This window comes from Aplidium turbinatum, chromosome 17 (genome assembly GCF_918807975.1).
Source record: "Aplidium turbinatum chromosome 17, kaAplTurb1.1, whole genome shotgun sequence".
Classification (NCBI taxonomy): domain Eukaryota; kingdom Metazoa; phylum Chordata; class Ascidiacea; order Aplousobranchia; family Polyclinidae; genus Aplidium; species Aplidium turbinatum.
The window spans coordinates 20,192,758-20,215,030 of record NC_137488.1 but is presented as its reverse complement, the minus strand read 5'-3'; the positions used below and the strand labels follow the sequence as shown (position 1 = coordinate 20,215,030).

At 40.0% G+C, this 22,273-nt stretch overlaps 2 protein-coding genes across 2 annotated transcripts in view; one reads left to right on the top strand and one right to left on the bottom strand.

The window, feature by feature from the left end:
- Window positions 1-5,055: 5,055 nt before the first annotated feature.
- Window positions 5,056-10,748, top strand: LOC145786559 (protein arginine N-methyltransferase 7-like). Its single transcript, XM_082598236.1, has 7 exons — window positions 5,056-5,258; window positions 5,637-5,833; window positions 6,611-6,730; window positions 7,049-7,150; window positions 7,652-7,978; window positions 8,644-8,823; window positions 9,410-10,748. Exons 1-7 carry the CDS (start codon window positions 5,078-5,080, stop codon window positions 10,523-10,525), a joined length of 2,223 nt encoding a protein of 740 aa, XP_082454362.1. The 5' UTR covers window positions 5,056-5,077; the 3' UTR covers window positions 10,526-10,748.
- Window positions 10,749-12,132: 1,384 nt separating this feature from the next.
- LOC145786594 (uncharacterized) overlaps window positions 12,133-22,273 on the bottom strand; it is a 31,274-nt gene continuing 21,133 nt past the window's right edge. Inside the window, exons 8-14 of the mRNA XM_082598278.1 lie at window positions 17,204-17,329; window positions 16,404-16,486; window positions 16,031-16,199; window positions 15,686-15,806; window positions 15,237-15,344; window positions 14,639-14,783; window positions 12,133-13,725 (exon numbers count right to left, since the gene is read on the bottom strand). Coding sequence (XP_082454404.1) covers window positions 13,617-13,725; window positions 14,639-14,783; window positions 15,237-15,344; window positions 15,686-15,806; window positions 16,031-16,199; window positions 16,404-16,486; window positions 17,204-17,329 — 861 coding nt within the window. The 3' untranslated portion in view covers window positions 12,133-13,616. The remainder of the gene's footprint in view (window positions 13,726-14,638; window positions 14,784-15,236; window positions 15,345-15,685; window positions 15,807-16,030; window positions 16,200-16,403; window positions 16,487-17,203; window positions 17,330-22,273) is intronic.

Sequence of the window (22,273 nt, the reverse complement as noted above, 5' to 3'; positions counted from 1 at the left end):
ACACAACAGTCAGGATAGGCTACCTTATGGGATAGAATGAAAGAAGATTTTTCACTTTCTATCCTAAATTTCTCTTACATTTCATTTCTATTCCACCATCAAAATCTTCTCTTCCGTATTTCATCTTAAACAAAAATTTAGACAACCGCGTCCGTTTAATAGGCTACAAACAGAAAATAAAGTAATTTTAGTTGATCAAACGGAAACTTTTAGGTACTCAATTTTGAAAAATTTTTAGCTTAGGCTAGCCTATGTCTTGACACGGTGAAGAAGTTCATGATAGAAAACTGTCTTTATGAAAAGGTTAAAAAACTTTAAGTGTCCACCCAGGGGCGCCGGAACGATTTTTGACTGGGGGGGCAAGATTACGAAAAAAGGGCACTTTTTTTTTTATTAAAAAGCAAATTTTTTGTCAAATTTTAAGATAAGATATAGCGATAATGCTAATCTATCAGCTCACTAGGTATTGAGTAATGATAGCCCACAAGTGTCCAGTATACAAAGAAGGGCATCATGCTATGTCATAATGATGTAACCTGCTGTCAAGCCTTAAAGCAGCCTGCGGCCATGGCCGCTAAGTAGTGCTTGAATGACCGCCGGTGCTACCTCCTCAATCGGCCAAGTTTGGCCGCCGGTCTCTTCTAACCAATTATTTAATTTCGCAATAGAATGATTGTCGATTAACTGTCGAAAATATGTAGTATAAAAGAGTGACGCAAAATTAGGTCAGCGAGTCATAATCGCCACTGTTGCATTGTGCGGGGATATTTGTTATTGATGGAATATATCCATCTGCGTTCACCAGCGCTGTAAGTCTTGTTTGTAATTCCCGACGTTTATTTTAACAAAGTCTTAATCCAAAGTGCTAATTTACATCGGCTGGCAATATTGTCGTTTTTATGTCGATTCGATGTTGTCGGACATTGAATCGTTGTTAAAAAGGAGAACTAGGTTAGTTGACGTCCAAGGGGAAAACATTTTTTGATCATATTCATTGCCCCCCCTGCCCCTCCATCTGCAGAAAAATTGAGGGCAGTTTCCGGCGCTTCCGGCGCCCCTGTAGTCCACCCAATAGTCGCATGGTGAGTTTTGATCTTGTGTTTTTGTTTACTAACGTGCCTTGAATTAACAAGTAGCCTATCCATGAGCATGCAGTGAGTATCCAGGCTTGATGCTAATAGCGCAATGCAGATTAATTATCATAGCAAGATTTATTGAACTACGGTACTATCGCTGTCACTTGTCATTTTACGGTAAACAGAGATCATTTACGATAAACAGAAGCCCTTCTACCGTCCGACGTATTAAAAGACTTCGTATCCTCTTCTTTAGATATCCCTGCATAAAATTATTACATTTAGCGACAGAAGGCATGTTCTTGTAAAACAATAGCTTGTTTCAAAAGATTGATGGCGTCACCATGGCACCCCATTGGTCCCAACACTGGCAAATTTTTTCTTGCCACACATCGAAAACATAATATTTGAAATTTATCCTGAGTTTAATCCCAAAGTGTATTTATGTCGATGTCGATGATATTTTTGCCATTTTTGATGATGATGAGTCAAGCTCAAAACGTTTAAACCTCTTAAACTCGCATCATAAAAATATCGAGGTTAGCCTAAACTTGAAAAATCTAATAGGCTACTATAGCTTTTTTAGATGTTAAAATTGAAATTAAAATTATATTATAGCAACTAGGTTGATGATAAAGTTTAAGGACATGTGACAACACTCAAAATATATTTAAAACATCTTCATTGTTTTTCTAGGCAAGAAACTTAATTTCTTGCCTCTACTCAGTGATCGATTTCGAGTAATGGGTAGTACCAAATTTTAGTCATAAGTAGAGTAGACAACCGGAAACAGACATTGCCGTCGGCTGCAGCGTGGGTTAGGTGTATGTCGGAAGGCGTACACCGATGCATAGCGCTCAAGTCCGCTTTCCCGCAGAGCAGGATAAAGATAAACAAACAAAACAAACAAAATCTTCAATGTTTGTTTCATTCAGCATTGATTGATTGATTGGTTTATTTTGTTGTGCAATATCATAACAGCAAAATCATTAAATGATGCAGCACGCTTAACGAACACAATTGAAACAAAGAAAAATAACAAATGTACACTGCATCTTTGAAGTAAATCATCAAGACGTGTTCCCCTTAGTGCCTTACGACCATCAGCATTCTTGATTACGCACCATGGCCGATCTTCATAGCAACTGTGAGCTGTCCATACAAATCTTCAATATATCAGCTAAAGTTATTATGTAGGCTAATAAAGTTATAGCCTATATATATAGCCTATGTTTATTTGTTTTGTAACATTTTTTTATTTTTTTTTATTTTCCCTTTATATCTTAAATGTTTCTGAAAGTGTTGCGACGGTGCCAAATTTTTTTTCAACTCAATAACTTACTTCGATCACAAGCACGTTTTAACGTTCGCGTTTTGTCGCTTCTACCTTTTTCTCGACCTTTGCTATGTTGACGTGTATTGTTTTGATATGATGGTCAGAAATAAAAACAACTGAACTGAACTGAACTGACCATGACGGTCATGCAGCCACCCTCAGCCAAATCGATGATAAACATTTGTCAGTTGGGAACTTTTTCTGCCAAAATCAGTATGAGAAATCTGGCAGTTGTTTAACCTGTTTAGCAGGAAAACGATCAGTTTCGGCGGTTTTTCAAAACGTGTGTGAAAGTCGGCAGCAATGGCGAGTGGTTAGCGCGTTGGGCTCACAGTCGAGAGCCTGCATGTTCGACTCCAGACACCCGCACTTGCTGTTGTTTCTCTGGGCAAGAAACTTTACGATAATTGCCTCTACCCAGTGATCGATTTCGAGTAATGGGTAGTACCAAATTTTAGTCATAAGTAAAGTAGACAACCGGAAACAGACATTGCCGTCGGCTGCAGCGTGGGTCAGGTGTACGTCGGAAAGCGTCCACCGATGCATAGCGCTCAAGTCCGCTTTCCCGCAATGCAGGATAAAGATAAACAAACAAACAAACAAACAATTTAAGAAATTTGGAAATTAAAAAAAAATTGATTTAAAAGGTGAAAATGAACACTAATTTGGCTTGATCTTTCATGGTTAGTTGGCAGCACTGCATGGAGAAGCCACTAAGATTTCAAAGACTTGGAGTTTCTCCCTTTTTTACTTGAATGTGCACAGTGCACTTGCCTTGGCAATACCATGAGATTGTAGGCTTAACCTTATTTTTGCATTAAAATAGTAGGAAAGAAATAAAAAGCGTTCTGTGATGGTAACGGTAAGTATAAAACCAAATAGGGACAAAAGATTGCATGGATTATGATTAAACAAGTCAGAGATGGAAGTGGTGATGCTTTGTTATTGCTTACGGTACGGTAGTTCCATCAAAGATCATGGTGGCACCCAAAAACATAAAGCTAAAGCTCGGGTGGTGAGTGAGGCAGAAGGCTTTTTATGCCATGCAAACCACAACAGAAATGTGTGGTGAGCAATAAAATAAAAACAGCCGAATATACTAATTGCAGCTACCGTAATATAACATGCCCAGTTAGCGATTTATACACAAAAGATCGCCATAAAACCAGGGCTACTCTTGGCGGATCGCGGTTTGAATCTGGACCTTCATTGCCTCGTTTCAGGGCTTTTTTGAACAGATTTTACTGGGAGGAAACAATGGATGTGTAGGGTTTTCCTAAACCCTACAGATGCAACCTAGTTCGTACCCTGAAAAGATCAAAAGAAAAAATTAAAAAATGCGGAAGTTGCTGATCGCAGTTTCCGCAAACATTTAAAAATTTTTCCCCTGAAAAGGTCGAGAGAAAGCTAGCACAAAGCCGAAGTCGCTGATTGCAGTTTCCGCTAACCCTTACCCTAACGCTAACCCTCGCTCATCGCAGTTTCTGCAAACATTTTTTAGTAGTTTCCGCTAACCGCAGTTTCTGCTAACCCTTACCCTAACCATATAGTAATCTATGCTCTAACCCTAACCCTCGCTGATTGCAGTTTCCGCAAACATTTTCCGCAGTTTCCGCTAACCTTTACCCTAACTCTAACCGTAGAGTGATCTATGCTCTAACCCTTGTTGATTGCAGTTTCCGCAAACATTTTTCTGCAGTTTCCGCTTACCCTAACACTAACCATCGAGTAATCTATGCTCTCTAACCCTCGCTGATCGCAGTTTCCCCAAATATTTTTCCTTGTTTCTGCTAAGCCTAACCCTTGAGTTTGTTTGCGGAAACTCTGATCAGCGACTTCGGCTTTGAGCTATTAAACTGCGATCAGCGACTACAGCTTTTTTTTATTTTTTCCCTTGATTTTTTCGGGGTACGAACTGAGGGTACAAACTGTTCAGGGTACGAACTAGGTTGCACCCGGAAACAATTACTGTGATTATTCTAGTTTCTGGGGGGCTTTGACTCCCAGACTCCCCAACACTCTCTCAGAAATCCAATTCAAGTTACGTTTTACCTAAAAAAGTGGTTTGGTATCAATGTATTAAGTTTCATAGGAAATAACTTATTACCAGACCGCTAAAAATATTCAATTTGTTAAACTGAACCTTTGTTATAATTAGTTGAGTAACCCTGCCATAGACCATAAGTTTATTGATTGGTGTATTTTTTTTGAGCAATGCTGTTTCAGCATGCAGTCTCAAATGAAGTTGCTTGCCAAAGATATAGGCTATGTTTTATTAAAATATTATAATTGGTACGGTGAGTAAAGGTTTACTGTGTTTGCAAGTCAACGACAAATAGGCAGCCTCAAGTGACCATGGCAGTTTTCAAGTAAAGCAATTATACTTTGCCAAGCTGATAAGAAACAGTTGTTTTACTTAACATTTTTTTACATGGCAACAAAAATAGAAGATTTTTACCACTTTCTGACCAAATTGGACAATTTTCATTACAACTCTGATCAATTTGTACTTTTATCCATCAACTTTCTGGTTTCTAATGGTTTCATCGCACATTTTGTATATACTAAGAGCAATTGTTCTAATGGTATAGCCTACCCTAACTGATATTTTTGTTCAGTTGATGCAAGTATTAATGGTGTAAATTAAAACTTATATATACATTTTATGCTTGTGGCTTGGGAGGCAACCTTTGCTTTGCGTCGTTGTTGCTCTCTTAGGTTGAAAATTGTTACTCGAAGAATGAGTGAAAAGTTGAATAACTACCAGTTCACACAGAAGACAAATCCAACCACAGGGCAGCATGAGTGGGTTGCTGAAATCCAAGATGAGCATGATTATGCCACTGGTATTTTCAAATGTATTCACATTATGCTGCATCAAATGTTTAAAATAAAGTTAGGTCAAAACCTTAACCAGTCAATATCTTGTGCCTTGTCATGTAAATTACTAACTATGGTGTTGCCTACTCAAACTTTTCAAAATAAAAATATTTCTTTAGTTTCAATGCTAAATTTTTCAAAAGTTTTTTTGAAATTTCTTCTGTGAAGCCAAAACAAAGTTCGTCAATATTGTAATGTCTTTAGCATGAAAATATTACAAAAGGTTTAAACTCATATTTTACTTTATTGTAAAATTGTCTTGGTTTTGCTTTAAATATTTATGAATAGTGTATTTGTATTTCGACAAGACAGAGTGTTTTTAACAGTCACGTTGATATTTCCAGACATTGCTCGGTCATCGTATGCTGACATGCTCCACGACACTGAAAGAAACCAACTTTATTACAAAGCTATCAGGCATGCTGTTGAAGCGATTCACAAAAGAGGTGAAAAGGCAAAAGTCTTGGACATTGGGACCGGGACTGGTCTGCTGTCGATGATGGCCGCTCATGCTGGAGCAGAACAACTTACTGCAATTGAGGTATGAATAAGTGTTTTAATGCAGATTCTTTTAGTTTTGAATATATATTACATAAATAGATATATGCAGTATCAAGCGTTGGTGGTTGAGATTTTGGGATGTAATTGTGGAAAGCTGTCCACCTACGGAATGGCTTGTTTCGGTGAGTCCGATTCGGTGAGTCCGATCCCTTAACGGAGAATTTTTTCAATTTTTTTTTTAAATTATTGGGTACCGTAGCCTAATTATCATTGCCTTTTTAGGGTTAAGGGTTAGGAGTTAGGGGTTAGATGTTAGCAACTCACCGAATCGGACTCACCGAATAGTAGCAGACCTGTCCATCTAGCACCACCTTGTGGATGGCATAGCTTATTGGTCATCAATACTGAAGCTAAACAAAGAAAGTTCAAACTGTCAATTTTTGTTATTTGGGCTATATAAGTGATTTGTGATCCCAAAACCAGAATAAACTAGGCTACTGTGTTTGAATACTGAAAGAAATATATCGTACTGAAAAGTATAATATATCATAAGTATTGTGCAATTCCATTGAAGTCTGACTACTAGTAACATTATAAGTGACGGAGTAGGCAGTAGGCACTGATGTCTCTCAATCTCTGTTTTGGTTCCTTCATTTTATTGTGGAAGGAAAATTATTGGAATAAGATACTGAAGAAGCCATCTCTACAGCAGCAAAAGCTTTATCAATAAATTGTCTATGTTTCTGCACCTGGCTGGTTTTATTTCTTATTGTTTCAACATTATTTATGCAATTACTTTCTTTATGTTCTTACCAAGGTCTTTACTCCGATGGCAAACATAGCAAAGCAAATTACAAAACAAAATGGATTCCCAGAAATCAAAATCATCAACAAACATTCAACAGAAGTTTCTATGGGAAATGATGGTGACATGAAGGTATTGCTCAAAACAGCAAACACAAAAACATTGTAGGCTTACTTTGGTATTTTTGTAAGTTAGAAATTTAGTTTATGATACAGTAGCAAATCTTTCAATTTGTATGAATTATTGAATGCTGAAATTGTACTTTGTGCTTATTAATTACATGTTACATTAAAGCATGTCTAATTGTCTAAAAGTGTTTATGAAAAAAAGTTTTAATAACAGAGTATCGCATGATAGCCTCACTTGAGGATCATGTACTGGACGAGTTTTGACAATCGTCTTCAGATTTAAAATTTCAAACCTAATTGAACAATGTGGTGTTTTATTTAGGAACGGGCTAACATATTGGTCACGGAGCTCTTTGACACAGAATTAATTGGAGAAGGGGCTTTGTCAGCTTACCAGCATGCTCACAAGTTCTTAATGGAAGAGGTATATTCTGTAGAGCGTTCAAGTCAATGACACGTGGTTAACAAGTAACATGGCACAGATAGGCGTGTGCTTGTCAGTCACCTGATGTCACGTAAGGCTTTTAAATGAACACTGCCGACCTTGTTGTTGCTATTACAGCATCAGGTTTGGCCAGATTGCCTTGACTAGAACATACATGTAACAAAAGTTGTGTCGTTTCTGCGTCATCCACGGTTTGCTTGTCGCCAACCATACCATCCGTCTAACAGTATGAAACTCTGCGTATTTTGGATAGTGAAACCTACATCTGTCTGTCTTGTTGTGGCCTCTCGTTTAATCCCGGGTAATATGGTAATATCGCTATCTTGTGGTGAAAGAACGGCCTCTGCCCCGACCGCAACCGCTCAATTGATGACGACCATGATCAAGTTGGGCTTTCTTTACACTAATTTAACGTTTGTAGACATTGAATTAATGTGAAAAGAACCGCCATTTGTGATCCAAACTCTTGTTTGTTTGCAGAATTGCATAGCAGTTCCCCACCGGGCTGTGACCTACGCTTCCATTGTGGAATCTGATCTGATGCTGTCATGGCACCAATTGAATCCAATCTCAATAGCAAGGTCCGGAGGGCAGAAACTTCACTTGGTACCCGATGATGACATGAGGAACAGTTCTGGCGTTCCAGCGGTCCACGATATCCAATTGTCACAGTTTCCACAAGACCGCTTGAGGGAACTAACCAAGCCGGCAAAGGTGTTTGACTTTGAATGGGCCAGCAGGGAGTTGTCTGACCAACCTCGCTCGAGTGTCTCCAACTTAGAAGTGATTGCCAGCGGCCAAGCACAGGTGGGGTAGTTTTGTTTCATGTCGTTTGCAAGTCGGATTTTGACAATCAGTCTCCCGCCTAAATCTTGTTTGAGAGCGGAAGACCTTCCACAAAAAGTCTGTACACTTTGATTGTACAGTACAGTGTAGTATTTGCGTTTGATGAAAGTGCTATCACTTATCCTAGAAGGTTATCATTATAATTGAACTGATTATAAGAAAGTAAGATACTCTCCTGATACGCCAAGGAGCTGTTACTCCTGTCCCTGCCTGCCTTCAACAACTTCTGCTGAAACACCTTAATTTCAATGCTGAGCCTTGAACTTCACCTTGTCTTTGGATCCCATCATGCTTTGCTTATTCCAGCGACTTCACGATGCACTTACCTCCACGATTGTGACCAACAATATAGCGACGCATTTGCGTTGTTCGAGGAGACGTTGTGCTGAATATTACTAAAACAACTGATTAAAAAGAAATAACGAGTAGTTTTATTATTTGACGTCAGATCAAGACTTCAGGGTTTTTATCCCAAACCGAAGCCAAGCGATTACTATCCTCGCTGATGTATTGTGATCTCATAGACTAACGCTTCACATGGAAGACATGGTGGATGATGTTTTCGCTGAATTTGTCAATTTTCAAGGTTCATTCTTCACTGACTTGTGATGTGCGTGATCTTTTAGGTTGTCCTTTCATGGTGGGAACTAGAGATGGATGTTGAAGGAGAACTCCTCCTGAGCACAGCACCACGTTGGCATCATCCGGATCCTAGCAACATGCAATGGAGAGATCACTGGATCCAAAGTGTTTACTTCTTGCCGGAGAAGTTATCATGCGAAAAAGGCGATCGTATTACTTTGAAGGTTCGTGTTGTTAGAAAGTGGAATTCGGAGAGTGATAATGTTTTCATAATAGTTTTTTGAATGATAATACCTGAACTGGGAACTGGTCTATCTTGTGGCAGCATTACGCAACAAAACGATTTATGTTTCTGTTCAGTTTGTTGGCATTTATTCTCCATGATGGAGTCCTCTGAACAGAAGCTAGAATAATCCCATGCGTTGTCAATAATCGTGTAATGCGCCTTTCTTTTCAAACGTCTTGTTAATTTGGAATGGAAGACCTGACTGGTTTTCTCAGATTAATATGAAGCTTACTTTTAATGACTTCACTGCATTTGAGCATTGTCCATTGGGATCAAACCAAAAACCTTTTAACTTTCCTTTTTATGAAACGTTTGAATTAATAAAGTAAACAACATCACACCAAATCAGAAAAATCAATTTATTAAAATATAGAGCTTTCGCCACACAAGTGTCGCTTCTTCAGTATAGGCTTATTCAAATAGAATCAAATAAGTAGTTCGAGTTATTGTTTGCATCGCAATCTGTGGAATCATGGCGGTGAATTGACTGCTGTACCTAGTCTCATCCTCACGCCTTGTTTCAGGGCTTCCACGACGCTTATTCACTTTGGTTCGAAGCGTCTTCCCCGAAAGAAGTCGATGACATCATTTCCATCGAGCGTTCTTCTTGCGACTATCCGCCCCGTGTTGTGTGGAGTCGGTCACGACTGGGGCGGGTGAACGATGCTCAGTTCAACAAAACCTTTGTGGATGCTTTGGACGACTGCTCGAGCCGTCTGCCCGACCGCGGTGTTGCGCTGTGCGTCAGTGATTTCAGCTTGTTGTCGCTGTTTGCCGCTCAGACCTGCTTTGCTGGGAGGGAGGTGATCGCGTTGGAACAATCAAAGATCGCTCAGCGCGGCCTTATCAACTTGGCTCGACATAATCACCTCAGTGTTGAGGTAGCGTCTGGCAACCCTGCTTCAATATCTTCTGACCTTGAAGGCCGTAAAATAGCTTTGCTTGCCGGAGAGCCATTTTTCACGTCATCATATCTTCCATGGAATGATTTGTACTTCTGGTACGCCCGCTCTGAGCTGGATTCGTACCTGCACCCCCAGTGCCAAATCATGCCCTGCAAGGCTCACATTTGTGCCGCCCCGGTTTGTTTCGAGGATTTATGGAAGATCCGGGCACCTGTGAACATTGTGGAAGGTTTCGATGTGTCAGCTATGGATGACATGATAGAGCGAGCTCTTGAACTTAAAGAATATCACGAACCTGAGCCCCATGCATTGTGGGAGTACCCGAATCGCATGCTCTCCTCCCCACAGAGGATAATGACTTTTGACTTTACCGGTTTGGTACCAAAAAACCCGATTACGTCTATAGGTAAATTTCAAATTCGAACACGTGACTTTTCAAATAGCCGATCACAGCACTGCCACGGTGTTGTTTTGTGGATGGAATACGATTTAGACAAATCGCGGACGATCTCCACCGGTTCACAACCAGCTAGCAACAATGGCGATTTTAGCGCGACTGACGCGGCCCGCCCGCGTTGGTGCATGCATTTCAAACAAGCGGTATTTTTATTCAAACGACCGTTCAACATTTTCCGCGAAAAAACTTTAGAAATCAATGTCGATTATGACGTCACGTTTCAACCTCGTAATGGAGACGTAAAATTGAAATTTATGGTCGCGCAACAGGGAACATGAAGCGCATGCGCAGAAGTGTCATTTTGTAAAATGCTTAATTCTAAGTATGTTGCATTATCATAAACAGTCTTCTTCCAGATCTCCCACTCATGAGCTCCAAGTGTGATGGGAATATAAGGTTGCCTATTCAATGATGTCCAGTTGTCCACTGCACGTAACCTATTCTGAATAGGCTATTCATAATAATAAATTATTTCCGAAACTGTGCAGAAAAAGAGATTGCTTGGGGAATGTAGGGACAGTGATGAATGTTTCTACTTGTACGAGAAAGGACCACAGAAAAGCTCAATGGAGCTTTGAGAATAAGATATTAGCAGCCGCAGAAGTCCTGGTATGCCTCGTCTACGTTGCTCGTGTCAGGTACCTTTGCAGTTAGAGAAGCTGCATTGATTTCGGTCGTTTTTTTTTGTAAAGATCACGCTACTTTAATTGCACTCGTCTGCACGTGACTTGACTAAACAGTAAATACAAAACGCTGGATTTTGCGCCAAACACATTTCCTTATCAGGAAGCAGATTCCACGTGTGCCTCATCATTAGAACTTTCTTGCGAGACGGAGAAATGGGAAGCAGCAACTTTCATTCGCTATAGGCATTTTGCATTGTTTTTGCTTAAAAAGCCTTGGAAGCTTTATCCGATATAAGCTACGCACCACGCAGTTCATAACTGTTTATTCGCGGCTTCGCGCTATGAGGTTTGGCGGGTACTTCGGTGATATTCTAACTTAATTGAAAAAAAAAACAGGTTGCAGTTCTAAGCCAATGCAAAAATTATTAAGTTATAAGTTGCGTCCATGGCGAGATCAACAAGAGTTTGTTGATGCTTTGCCTTGAGCTTAATTCAAAAACGTTAATTTTTTTCATCAAACATACAAAGTACAACCAGTCTACTGCTGGAGACACTTGCTTGCCGCAATGGGCCAATCCATATAATTTTAGTAAGCTCCTGGCAGCAATCCAAATATTCGCACCCGAAGCTTTTCTGTGAGTTTTGCATCACAAGTACAAATCTTGTGGATTTTAAAATCTTTAACTGCCATTTTTTAATCAGCAGTTTTGTGAAAATTTAGTATAAAAATTTCGCCACTCGCAAGGCGCTTGTCTGTCGGAATGGGTTGGATCGTATAACCAAAGCAACCGCTGTTCGAGACAAGGATTCGTAGGGCTCGTTACGAAAATAGGGAAGTTTCATAGTTAAATTTTTCAATTGTAAGGACTTTTAAAAAAGTTTAGTATCCTATTACAAAAATCCCAACATCTGGAGTGGACACCCTTGATCGACTGAGTGGGTTGGTTCGTGTGAGTACAATGTGAGGTTGATAAACTCTACAAATTGTAAAGAACTCGTTGTGTTGCTGAAGCAGACCTCTACCGGTGATCCGAGGCGACCTCACTGGGTCAACCCACTATACGGCACCAGATACACGCGGTGGCGCCCTTGAAAACATGCGTACGATCTAGCAGCCAGCCTACTTTAAGATTTCCTCGTTTTGTGAAAAAAAAAACAGAAACTAGTGGTAGTGACAAAAATGCCAACTCAATGGAGTTAAATGTAAAGCGAAGAGTTGAAGCCACAGGTAAGCTTCAGTATGACAGATCACGTAGTTGCAAATGCATTAGTTATTTATTAGCGCTCCCTGCTGGGCAATCTTTTTCAACGCAAGCAGTCACTAGGTGGCATACTAAGTATCTACACACAATATATTTGCGCGTATATGACGTCACAACCATCACCGACGCACCGCACAATAGAAATGACAATTCACGTTTGTTTTACGTCAAATCGACCGTAAACTTTCGTGATTACATGAAAAACGAAATGTCAGCTTACAAACATAGATACGACCGTGATATGCATGACTACTTGATTTTATGGCATGGTTGATGTGAAAAGTCATTTTTACACAAATCTAACATCAGATGAAGGCGAAAAGCAACTTTCCACATATTTTACAACTACACAAATTACCAACAAGACGGATACCGATGATGTATTATGATTCAACAATACACAACAAAGACCTTCGATAGTAATTACAACGATCTATGACGAAGCAAAGCTGGTCGCTCTGCATGCATGTGACGTCATGATGCTCAATTGTTTCATGCACTTCCATTGTTGGGTGTCTCGATCAGAAAAACAGGAAAATTGATGGCAGGACGGTGTTTCCCCTCATGTAGGAATGTGATTATTTACAAACTAATTGCACAATTATCTACAAAATATCAGTTGCACTTATTCCCAGAGACTTCTGACAGGATAGAAATTACTTTTTTTTTAAGTATATACATACAACGTAGAAATAAAGTAGGTTGTATTCCTGTAAAGCTACATAATATAATTGTATGTCTAATTTAGTTAATATATTATATCTCGTTATAATATTATATACCTATGTCGGAACATTGAACATTAAGTTTTCTAATGATAAAAAGTAAAAAAGGCACAATTTAGATAGTAACGCATATGCATGTATCTTTCTCGTATACACGTATGTACTGTACAGTGTACAATTGTACATGCAGTGCAGCTGACAGATGTACATTATTTGGACATTGCTTGATAGTGAAAGCGCCATCTCGTAAATAGATTCTCAGTGGAGCACTTCCACCAGATAGCGGCCGTGATCATCCACACAATACAATTTCTGTCAATACATGGAGCGGTTATTGCATTGAGTTGTAAGGAACCTATGCACTGAAATGAATTCTCTAATTTCGAATGCTGGTGAACAATGTGCTTGCTTTTAAGCACAATTCATGTTGGTATTTTGAAGGTATCGCCCCTATCGACGGCGTAATAAAAGAAGGATACAGGCAAAAGGGTTAGTGGCAATGCTACCTCAAACTCGTCAGCTTCAAGAACCTCCAGTTCAGACGAAGAAACTTGAAGTAAAAAGTTTGCAGCACTAAATTTTGAAAGCAAATATAAAACAGCGAGCATGAAAATACACAAGGAAATAAAAAAAGTCTTTCTGTATCAATTTAAACATTTTTTAAAGTCCAATTCGTCAATCCAAATGTCCAGTAAGCATGTTCAGAAGACAAGGGTTTAAATCCCAGCCAAGGCATAACTACAAGTTGAGCTGGGGTTACTCTGTGATCAACTGAGCGGAGGCGGCGATTTTCTTAGTGACGTCATGTGGGCTTTCTCCATCAACGACAACTTTCATCCTTGAGTTTTTTATCACCACCTTGCGGCTGAAACACAACGTTCGATTATTGCAAAAGCTGAGGACTTCAGTGCAAATGATCAATAAATTAAAGACCTGAGTTGTAGAACTACTTCAGTCACATTTTGTTGAAATTGAGTTACCCCCAAAAATATGCTGTATAAATTGACCAATGCCTGTCCCCGTGCAAAATTTGATTTAGAAAACGGCTTCACTTCGCTATAACGCTGGTGTTTGCATAGAAATCAAAGATTAAACAACGTTAAATTGCTTTATCTCAAAAGTTGTATTTTGGACTTAAGTAGTTCTTCAACTCAGGTCTTCAAATGCTTTCTAAGTTGCGAATCGAGTCACTTTGTGTGAAGCAAAAACGTGAGAAGCCACAGCACCAATGCAACGGGTTGCTGTTTGAGCGTGGATTAGGAGATCTATCCTTAATCATCCCAATGAAAACAACAGTTTCGGGTCATCAAGAGCATTTAAAAATTAAACACAAGTCATGGAATCTAATATGGTAAAGGTTCCATACTCAATACTCAGGTACAAAACATCAGGGAATGAGAAGGGAAGATACTCATCACACTAAACCTTAAGTACCAGGGATGGCCACTTCCTTTCCTTCAGCAACTACGTCCGCCTAATTTATTATACCCTGGGTGGAGGTGAGCGGTGTATCAGCAGCCAGCTTAGATCGTGTGTCGAGCCAGGTCCGCATTATTGAAAATAGAGCGCCTTATTAACCTGACAATCCCACAAAACAGTGCCAGCCACAATGGGTGATATACCAACACTATACTGAACGATGGCAGGAACTTGCAAGCTTTACCACGTGTATGGCCAGTTTTTGGAGTGATCCATAGATCTAAAAGAAGAAAAACCTGCAACTGCACTCTACGATTCCGCTTGGCAAATATCATTAAAACACTCTATGACCACACTACCTAGCTATGACGTCAGCAGCGTTTCTCGGTTCCATGGTGTTGGCGATGATCTTGCTGCCTTCGTCACCGGTATCGTTCATGGTGAATCCCCCGCCTGCTGGCTCGTCATATGTATCGCTGCCACCCTCACTAGTCACTTCCATGTCTGTGAAGCGACAAAAGCGTTGACATCATGAATGACCAAACAGTAGCCATGTGGCGATAGAAGGGCAACAAATGGATTGGTTAGATTTTCTGCTTTTAAACGTTAACAAGATAAAACATAGAAAAACAATTTCCTGGCAAAACCAGCAATACAATTAGTCACCAACACAAAAACAACTGCTAGAAGCCATGGATGCAACCATGCAACAGACAGAAATGAATTGGGCTTTATGAACGAGTAGGCGGATACCAGAACAATTATTTTAGCTGAATGCACAAGATCCAACTTTTTAGTGATTTGGATTGGTGTGAAAGTAGCAGGCTAGCGTGTAGCAAACCAGTTTTAATCCGGTGATGCCCCTGTTACCGAGGGTGGCCGGGTGGCTTCCAAGTGCCGCAAACAAAACAAAAAAACGGAGGAAAACAGAAGTATCCACTAGATGGAGCCACTCACCGCGCACGTCATCTCCAGGATCGTTCCATTCCTCGCCGTATCCATGGCAATACTTATTCCCATGGCAACTGTCGCCCTCCTTGAACGAGAAAAGAACTCGCGAAGGTCCTGCCAATCACGTAACTATCAATTAGCAAGCGTTGACATTGTGACATCATACCCAGATAACCGCGTCAATGGGTTCCATGGTTCACGTTTGAAGAATGGATCTAGTTTCAGCATTTGATGCAGTGACGATTGGGGTCACGTTTCAAAAGATTCCTCGAAATTTAACTTCAATTTCCTATTTTGAACTTCGCACTTTTCATCCTCATTCGTCTTCTGACGATTGAAGTCTTAATTTTGCCGATGCATTCGGCGCTGGACAACATGTAACAAACACATACGAGTCTGTACATCACAGCAGAGTACACTACATGCAGATCCACTTCACCAATCTGCGAACTCACCATTGTTTAAGAACTCTTCAGCTGCATGATCGCCAAGTAACGTCATAGACGATGACCCGCCGTATGGGGAGAGCCGGGGGTACCAGCCCCCCAAGAAGACAGCAAAACACAACACCAGCATCTGAAAGGTAAAATGTGTCACTTGTAAAATTCTAAATACGTCATTTAGCAAGCCAAACGGGCCACAGAAAGACACAAACTCTCAACAATTTTTCAAAAAACAGATACCAAAGATTTATGTCGGTTTCGGCGCAAAGTGTTTTCTAGGCTTTTGTTTCCGTAAATGAGCCCACGACAAATTAATAAACAATTCACAAATCTGATCCATCACATGGATGCACGCACCATCAAACAGCTGCTGGTTTGTGTCGTCACAGTACGTGAGGCCTTCGGGATCTTTCCGGCCACCAGTGTCTGCAGCGACCTCAACTGGCTGAGCAGAGACCGGTTGCTATTTTCCAGGGAATCAACTTTGCGCTTCAGATCAAGATTTTCTTTGTTAAAATCGTCCATTCTGCAAATCAATGATTTTTGTCAAGAATGAATACGTTGTTCCATACCAGGTGACGTCAAAATACGTATGATTCTACGTCATAATTGTAAAAAGACAACACTGCGTGTGACATTGCGTCTAGAACGCAGAACTTTAACTTATTTGAAACTAACTTTAAATAAACATAAGCAGCCCAAAAACCAACCACAAAGTCACACAAATCACCTTTTTTCCAGTGTTTCCACATATTCCTTTTTCTTTCTTCGGCTTTCCTGGGCGGAGAGTTTGTTCTTGATCTTTCGACGAACCTTCAATAACACAAGTGATGAATATTGCTCGCGCTATGTTGACGATGCATTGAAAAATAATTAGCAACTTACCCTCCAAGCGTAACATAGAGCAGGTTTTAACTTTTTATTGACTTCATGTTGAACAATGCCACCCTAACGTTAAATGCTTCACTTCTCAGACCAATCTTGAGATAGAGCTCCCTACATAGCAAGCCCCATCACCAACCGGATACGACGCAAAGCTGCCCAAGCACGCGTCTCGTCAATGACTTTATTGATTGCATAACTATCAATGAACAATGGGTAGTGGAAACTATAGCGTTGCTTAGCAACCAACAGGTGCCCGCTGAACATCAAATCTGTGACTTTGAAGGCGAATACGCAACGAGAAGAACTGAAACTCTTTGGATTTTACTGATAAACAAGTAGGGTTGACCAGTTTCAACTTTTAAGTAAAGTTAGTCGCGTTGACTGACGAAATGTAGGAAATGAAAGTGCTTATAAAGTTCAACATCTAATAAAGGCAGCCCAGTCAATGGTCTCCTGGAAAACAAATGTTATTAGTTGGTGCCCAGTAAACAGTCTCATTCCATATTATATTGTTTCCTAAAACCACAAAAACATAACAGATGGGACTGTGCTGTCATAACTGAACCAGTTGTGTATGAATATTCACAAGATGAACGCAAAACTTATTGTCCTTGGAAAGTATTCCACCATAATATTGAATCTCACCTTTTTTAAAGATTTCTCCTCACTCTTGCTAAGCGGCAGTTTGCTAGGTATGGAGTAGCCTTCAGCTACCAATGTTCTTTTTTCTTCCTCTGTGAGTATTAGAGGTCCATGGGTTTGTGTGAAGCGCTGAAACATGAAGGCGACAAGATAAACGATGAGAATTGACGCATTCCAACCCATGGGTGAACACTGTTAGATGTCTAAGAGCATTAAATTTTTTGCCTACTTTTTGCCACAAATTTCGTTTGTATAGTTTTCTCATGTACATATTAAATCGTACAACTATCTACCAACGCATAGGAGGCAAGGGTGGTATGGTATGGTCAATATTAGTTAGTTACAGCAGACCTTGTAGGCTACAATGTACAGAAAATGAGAAAGTAATAAAATGTGTATGCGTCTAACGAGGGGTGGTCATACGAAATAGCATTCTGCAAGTGCAAAGATAAACATATAGCAATATTTACATATTCTGCTTATTCAAACTAGGATATGTAAGTGTTGTGAAATAGAAAATCAATGTTATTGTTAGTGTTGCCAAGTGCGCTACCATATTTCAAAAGATGGTGTAATTTTGTGGAGTTTGGTGAAATTACTGATGTTTCCGGTGGGAAACCCAGTGAGAATCCGGCAACACTGATGTGTGAAGCGCTGAAACCATAAAAGTCATACTCCCAAAAAATGCATCACAGGAGTCCAGGAAACCACCACGACACAAATTTAAGACCTAAGTTGTAGAACAACTTGCAGGTCTAAAATACGACTTTTGAAATAAAGTAATTAAATATTTTATTTCTATGCAGACACCAGCGTGTGTTATCGCAAAATAAAGCCGACAGATATTGAATATTATACAACATATTTTTGGTGATAACTTAATTTCCACAAAATGTGACTTGAGTAGTTCTACAACAATTGATCTTAATTATTGGCAACTTTCACAAGGCAAATTATTGCGTTCAGCGGTTTAAATTCTCAACTCTGTTATTATTTCAGCCTTTCATATGATCACGCCCTTCAATTAATTCGTATCTACCACATAATTAAGATCAACTCGAAAGGATTTACATTTTAGGTGAAGCCGTTTATTAATTTAGTCGATTGACCGTTTTAGTGTAAATTTTGGCGATCACAGTTTTGAACAAAGAAAGAAACGCAAATCTTATCACCTGGAAGTGCAATCAGTCGTCGTCCTACTTTCAACCATCGTCACAATTTGCAAGTTGATTATGTCACAATCAACCATGTCAAAGATTGCAAACGAAAGGAAAGACTCTTTCACTAATTGTGAAATAATGATGTTGCTCGCTCACAAAAGATGCAGGGTTTCAAATTAACTAAAGAGCTCCCTGCAGGAATGGATGGTGATGATGTGCAGGAAGATTTAAAGGTGAGGTGGAGGTGCTTTCTCAACAACGAGGGTTAACGAGATGATGCAGCAGGTCCAAAGTACTGAGCTGCAAGCGACCGGCTTTGTCAATAAAGTGATTCGAAGGTGCATTAATGTAAACTTGCGGAAACTTGGCATTCACCACGCGATTCAACATCAATTGCATAAATCGGTTGATAGACGAGCGCAACCTGTGCGGAGTTCGCGCCTTGTGTAGCCAGCTTACAAACGGCGCCCGGCATTAACAAAGCAAACGGCTAGGTGCCATGCTATGTTTGTACAATGCATTTATTAACGCTTAGATTGACTACATGCAAACACAATACACTTTATTGTACCACAATCGACGCCGTGTCCCACACAATGATTACAATGTATCAGGTGTAAGTGTAAATTTAAGCTCAACGAGGGATGACAACAACATAAACATCCTTTACAAATATTTGAAGATTATGCAAGTCTCGACTGAACAAACGAAGGCATGACGCCACTGAACGATATACGACCACGTATATACTGTACATATGTGTTCCAGTGACAAGGTGCAGAAGTTGCAATTAAAAGTGTTCCATTCAGCAAGCAGAGCTAAAATATTTACAGAAAAAACTGATGTGAAAATTTGATGTGTTCGGTGAGATTTCGTGCCGGTGTAACGGTCCAGGAGTGACCGCAGTCCAAGAGTTACCAGGGTTGCCAAATATAATTAATTATTTTTTTTTATAAAAATTATTGAAATTCTTACTGCTCAAAAAGTTACATTGACAATTTTAAGCATTGATTAATCTTAAATGAAAAGGTGTCCAGTAGTTTGAGAGCAACTACTCAATTAAACTTAGTTGCAAAGTTTTTGTTTTTGTATTGCTTTCGGATGCGCCGGGCAGCTTTGGTCATTTGTGGTCTGACGTCATTTCTAGACTGCCACGCTGCAGCATCGCGGTAACTTTTGGACCGCAGTAACTCCTGGACCGTTACACCGGCGCTACCGTCAGGCGCCACTTTGCGTTGATTTATAAGATTGCGCGTGATATCGCCCCCCCCCCTCCTTAAAACTACTTGCTGGGTCAGCTTCTTTGTATATTTGTTGGACTTCATAAATAAAATAGCTGTGTTACTCAGCTGTACACGTTTGTGACATAATAAAGTGAACTGTTAAAAGCTGCACGACTGCACGTGATTGTTGGGCTTGCAATGAACAACTTTCTATGAGGACAATGATTGGACCATAGGCATACGAAGCCGAGCAACGTTATTGATGGGATGACACGAAAAGCAAAAGAGCAATTATTCAAATGCTTTGTGCTTTTCTGACGTTTGTAAACCAAGAAAACCAAGAAAATTTTCGTTTTCAGAGCGAATGAAGTGGAAAATAATTTAAATTTTTTGTTTATCGTTACCTCTACTTCCATAGCACACTTCATATGCGTTGATGACGAACTGTTGGCACTTGCACAACAGATTAAACTCTCATTATATATGGAGCATCGGATTTGTGTAGTGATAATATCTTCAGCTTTTTAAATAGAATTTGTTTGTCTTCAAAATTGACACTGCCATGGAGTTAGTAGCATGATCCTGTCAACAAAGTTACGAACGCAAAGTTTAATTTGAATTTCTTGTTTGTTTTTCTTCAAAAGGAAAATTGTTTGTTAGAAGGCGGCCAGGGCGATGCCGGGGAGCGAGTGAGTCAATTGTGAGTCAAGCATCCTCAACAGTGTCAACTGCAATGCAAACCATGAGTGGGAGAGTCTGTGCGACGTAATCTGACGTTGAATCGACCACCGAATATGACCGTTTGTTATCATCCTTCTAACACGGTGTTTGAGCAAGGGTGGCAACGGCAAACAAACTAAACGGTGCAAGCGTCGCCGTTTTTACGTAATTGGCCGTTGCCACAACCACTTTTTATAATTTCAAACATAAAAATTTCAGTTTCAGGTGAAACGCTTTCTATCAAAAAAACAAAGAAGTTTCTTCGCCTCAGACAAAGCTGTTTACTTAAACAGACGCAGTGAGGCAATAATAGAAGCAACCGCATCGATTAAGACAAAGTAAATAACACGACACAGTGTTACTCCAATGCATCACTGATCATAAAATATAAAAAGCAAACAGAATTGCCTGGTTCGGATTTGGCAACCGAAGAATCTGCCACCAAGCAGTGCAGCTGAACTCAGTTTCAAGGAGCAAACAATCGGCGTTCTCTGCCACCTTTGCACTATATTTGTGTTGATGAATCTGTGGCGTCGATTTCTTAACAAATATCGACCAGTCTAGACCAGCCTAGCTGCAACATCCGGGTGTAAATACTAGTTTAATGGCATTTAAACTCAAACGATCTTCATCTGGAAGAAGTTGGCATTTTTCAAACCTACATTTCGATAAGTGAAACATTGTAAAAGCGTTGGCTTTTGTTACGCTGAGTTGATGTAATTGAGGAGGGCATGACACAGTAACTCAACCTTGAAGGGAGAAGGCAAAGTAGTTTTCAGGCAGCAAATCAATCCTTTTTTTACATTGATGTAAAAAGGACTGATTTGCCGGCTGGGTTGGTCCATAACAACCGCAGCAGCACACTTGGCTTGGAAATCAAGCTGATGTGATGGCTCACCTTGTGCATGGTATTTGGTGTCGCGAAATAGATGGACCTCCGCAATATAATCCTTCAGAAAGATGCCCATCAAGCTAAGCAGTTGTTAGAAACGATTCAACATGCCATCAATGTTGTTACTGGCAAGCCTGATGCGGTCGGTGGTGTGCTAGCAATTCTTGCAGACTCTCTCGGGTTAGAAAAATCTGGTCTTTTTACATTGATTCAACGTCTGTAGATGCTTTGGGAGTGCATGAATTGAAGGAGGCTGCGTGGGATCGAGAGATGTGGAGAAAGATGACATATGGAGTGACCAAGAGTTGTAAACGACTGAACGTATGATAATGATGAGATGCTGACCCAGACAGCAAATCAATGTAAAACACGACCGACTTGCTGTTTGGGGAGACAGTTGAACCTGATCAGGCAGCGACGAACTCAGCTTGCAATTAACACACTAAATTGGACTTTCCTCACAAACGATGAAAATGACGTTGATGAACAAATAACCAATGCACACTTCACTATGTTGGATCGGTTTGTGACCAACTGTGGAATCTAACACATGGGTGGGAGATCTCAATAAACCGTTGATCGGACTGGGTTGATTGAAAACATCACAGACAGAAAAATTCGTAATTTTTGCACTGATTCAACTTCTGTAAACGTTGGTAGTTGGTATTAAATTGAATATGAAGTTGGTATTACCATTAAGTTGTTTGATAACAATGTCATGTAACGTTGCAACTACGTTCATGGAAAGATATCTGATTCCAACAACATTTCGTGCGATGGCTAGTGGCTCTTTGAAATGGGTAAAATTAGAAGTAACTTTTGTTAGACATTTACGCAAAATGACATATTGTGTACGTCTAGCAATTCTATATTGGTTTCATTCAAGAGCTGCTTGCCACAAGAAAACATCATTTTCTTTCGATTGATATGAAGGTGAATCCTCAGTGTTCACGCCTAGAGATGGAAACTTCAGCAAAGGGACAAGTCGTTTACTTTATAGAGTCGCTTCAGTCAAGTTCTTGCGTGTTCTATCAGAGGCGGTTGCATCCAGACCACGTGGATTTACTTCATGGCTTAA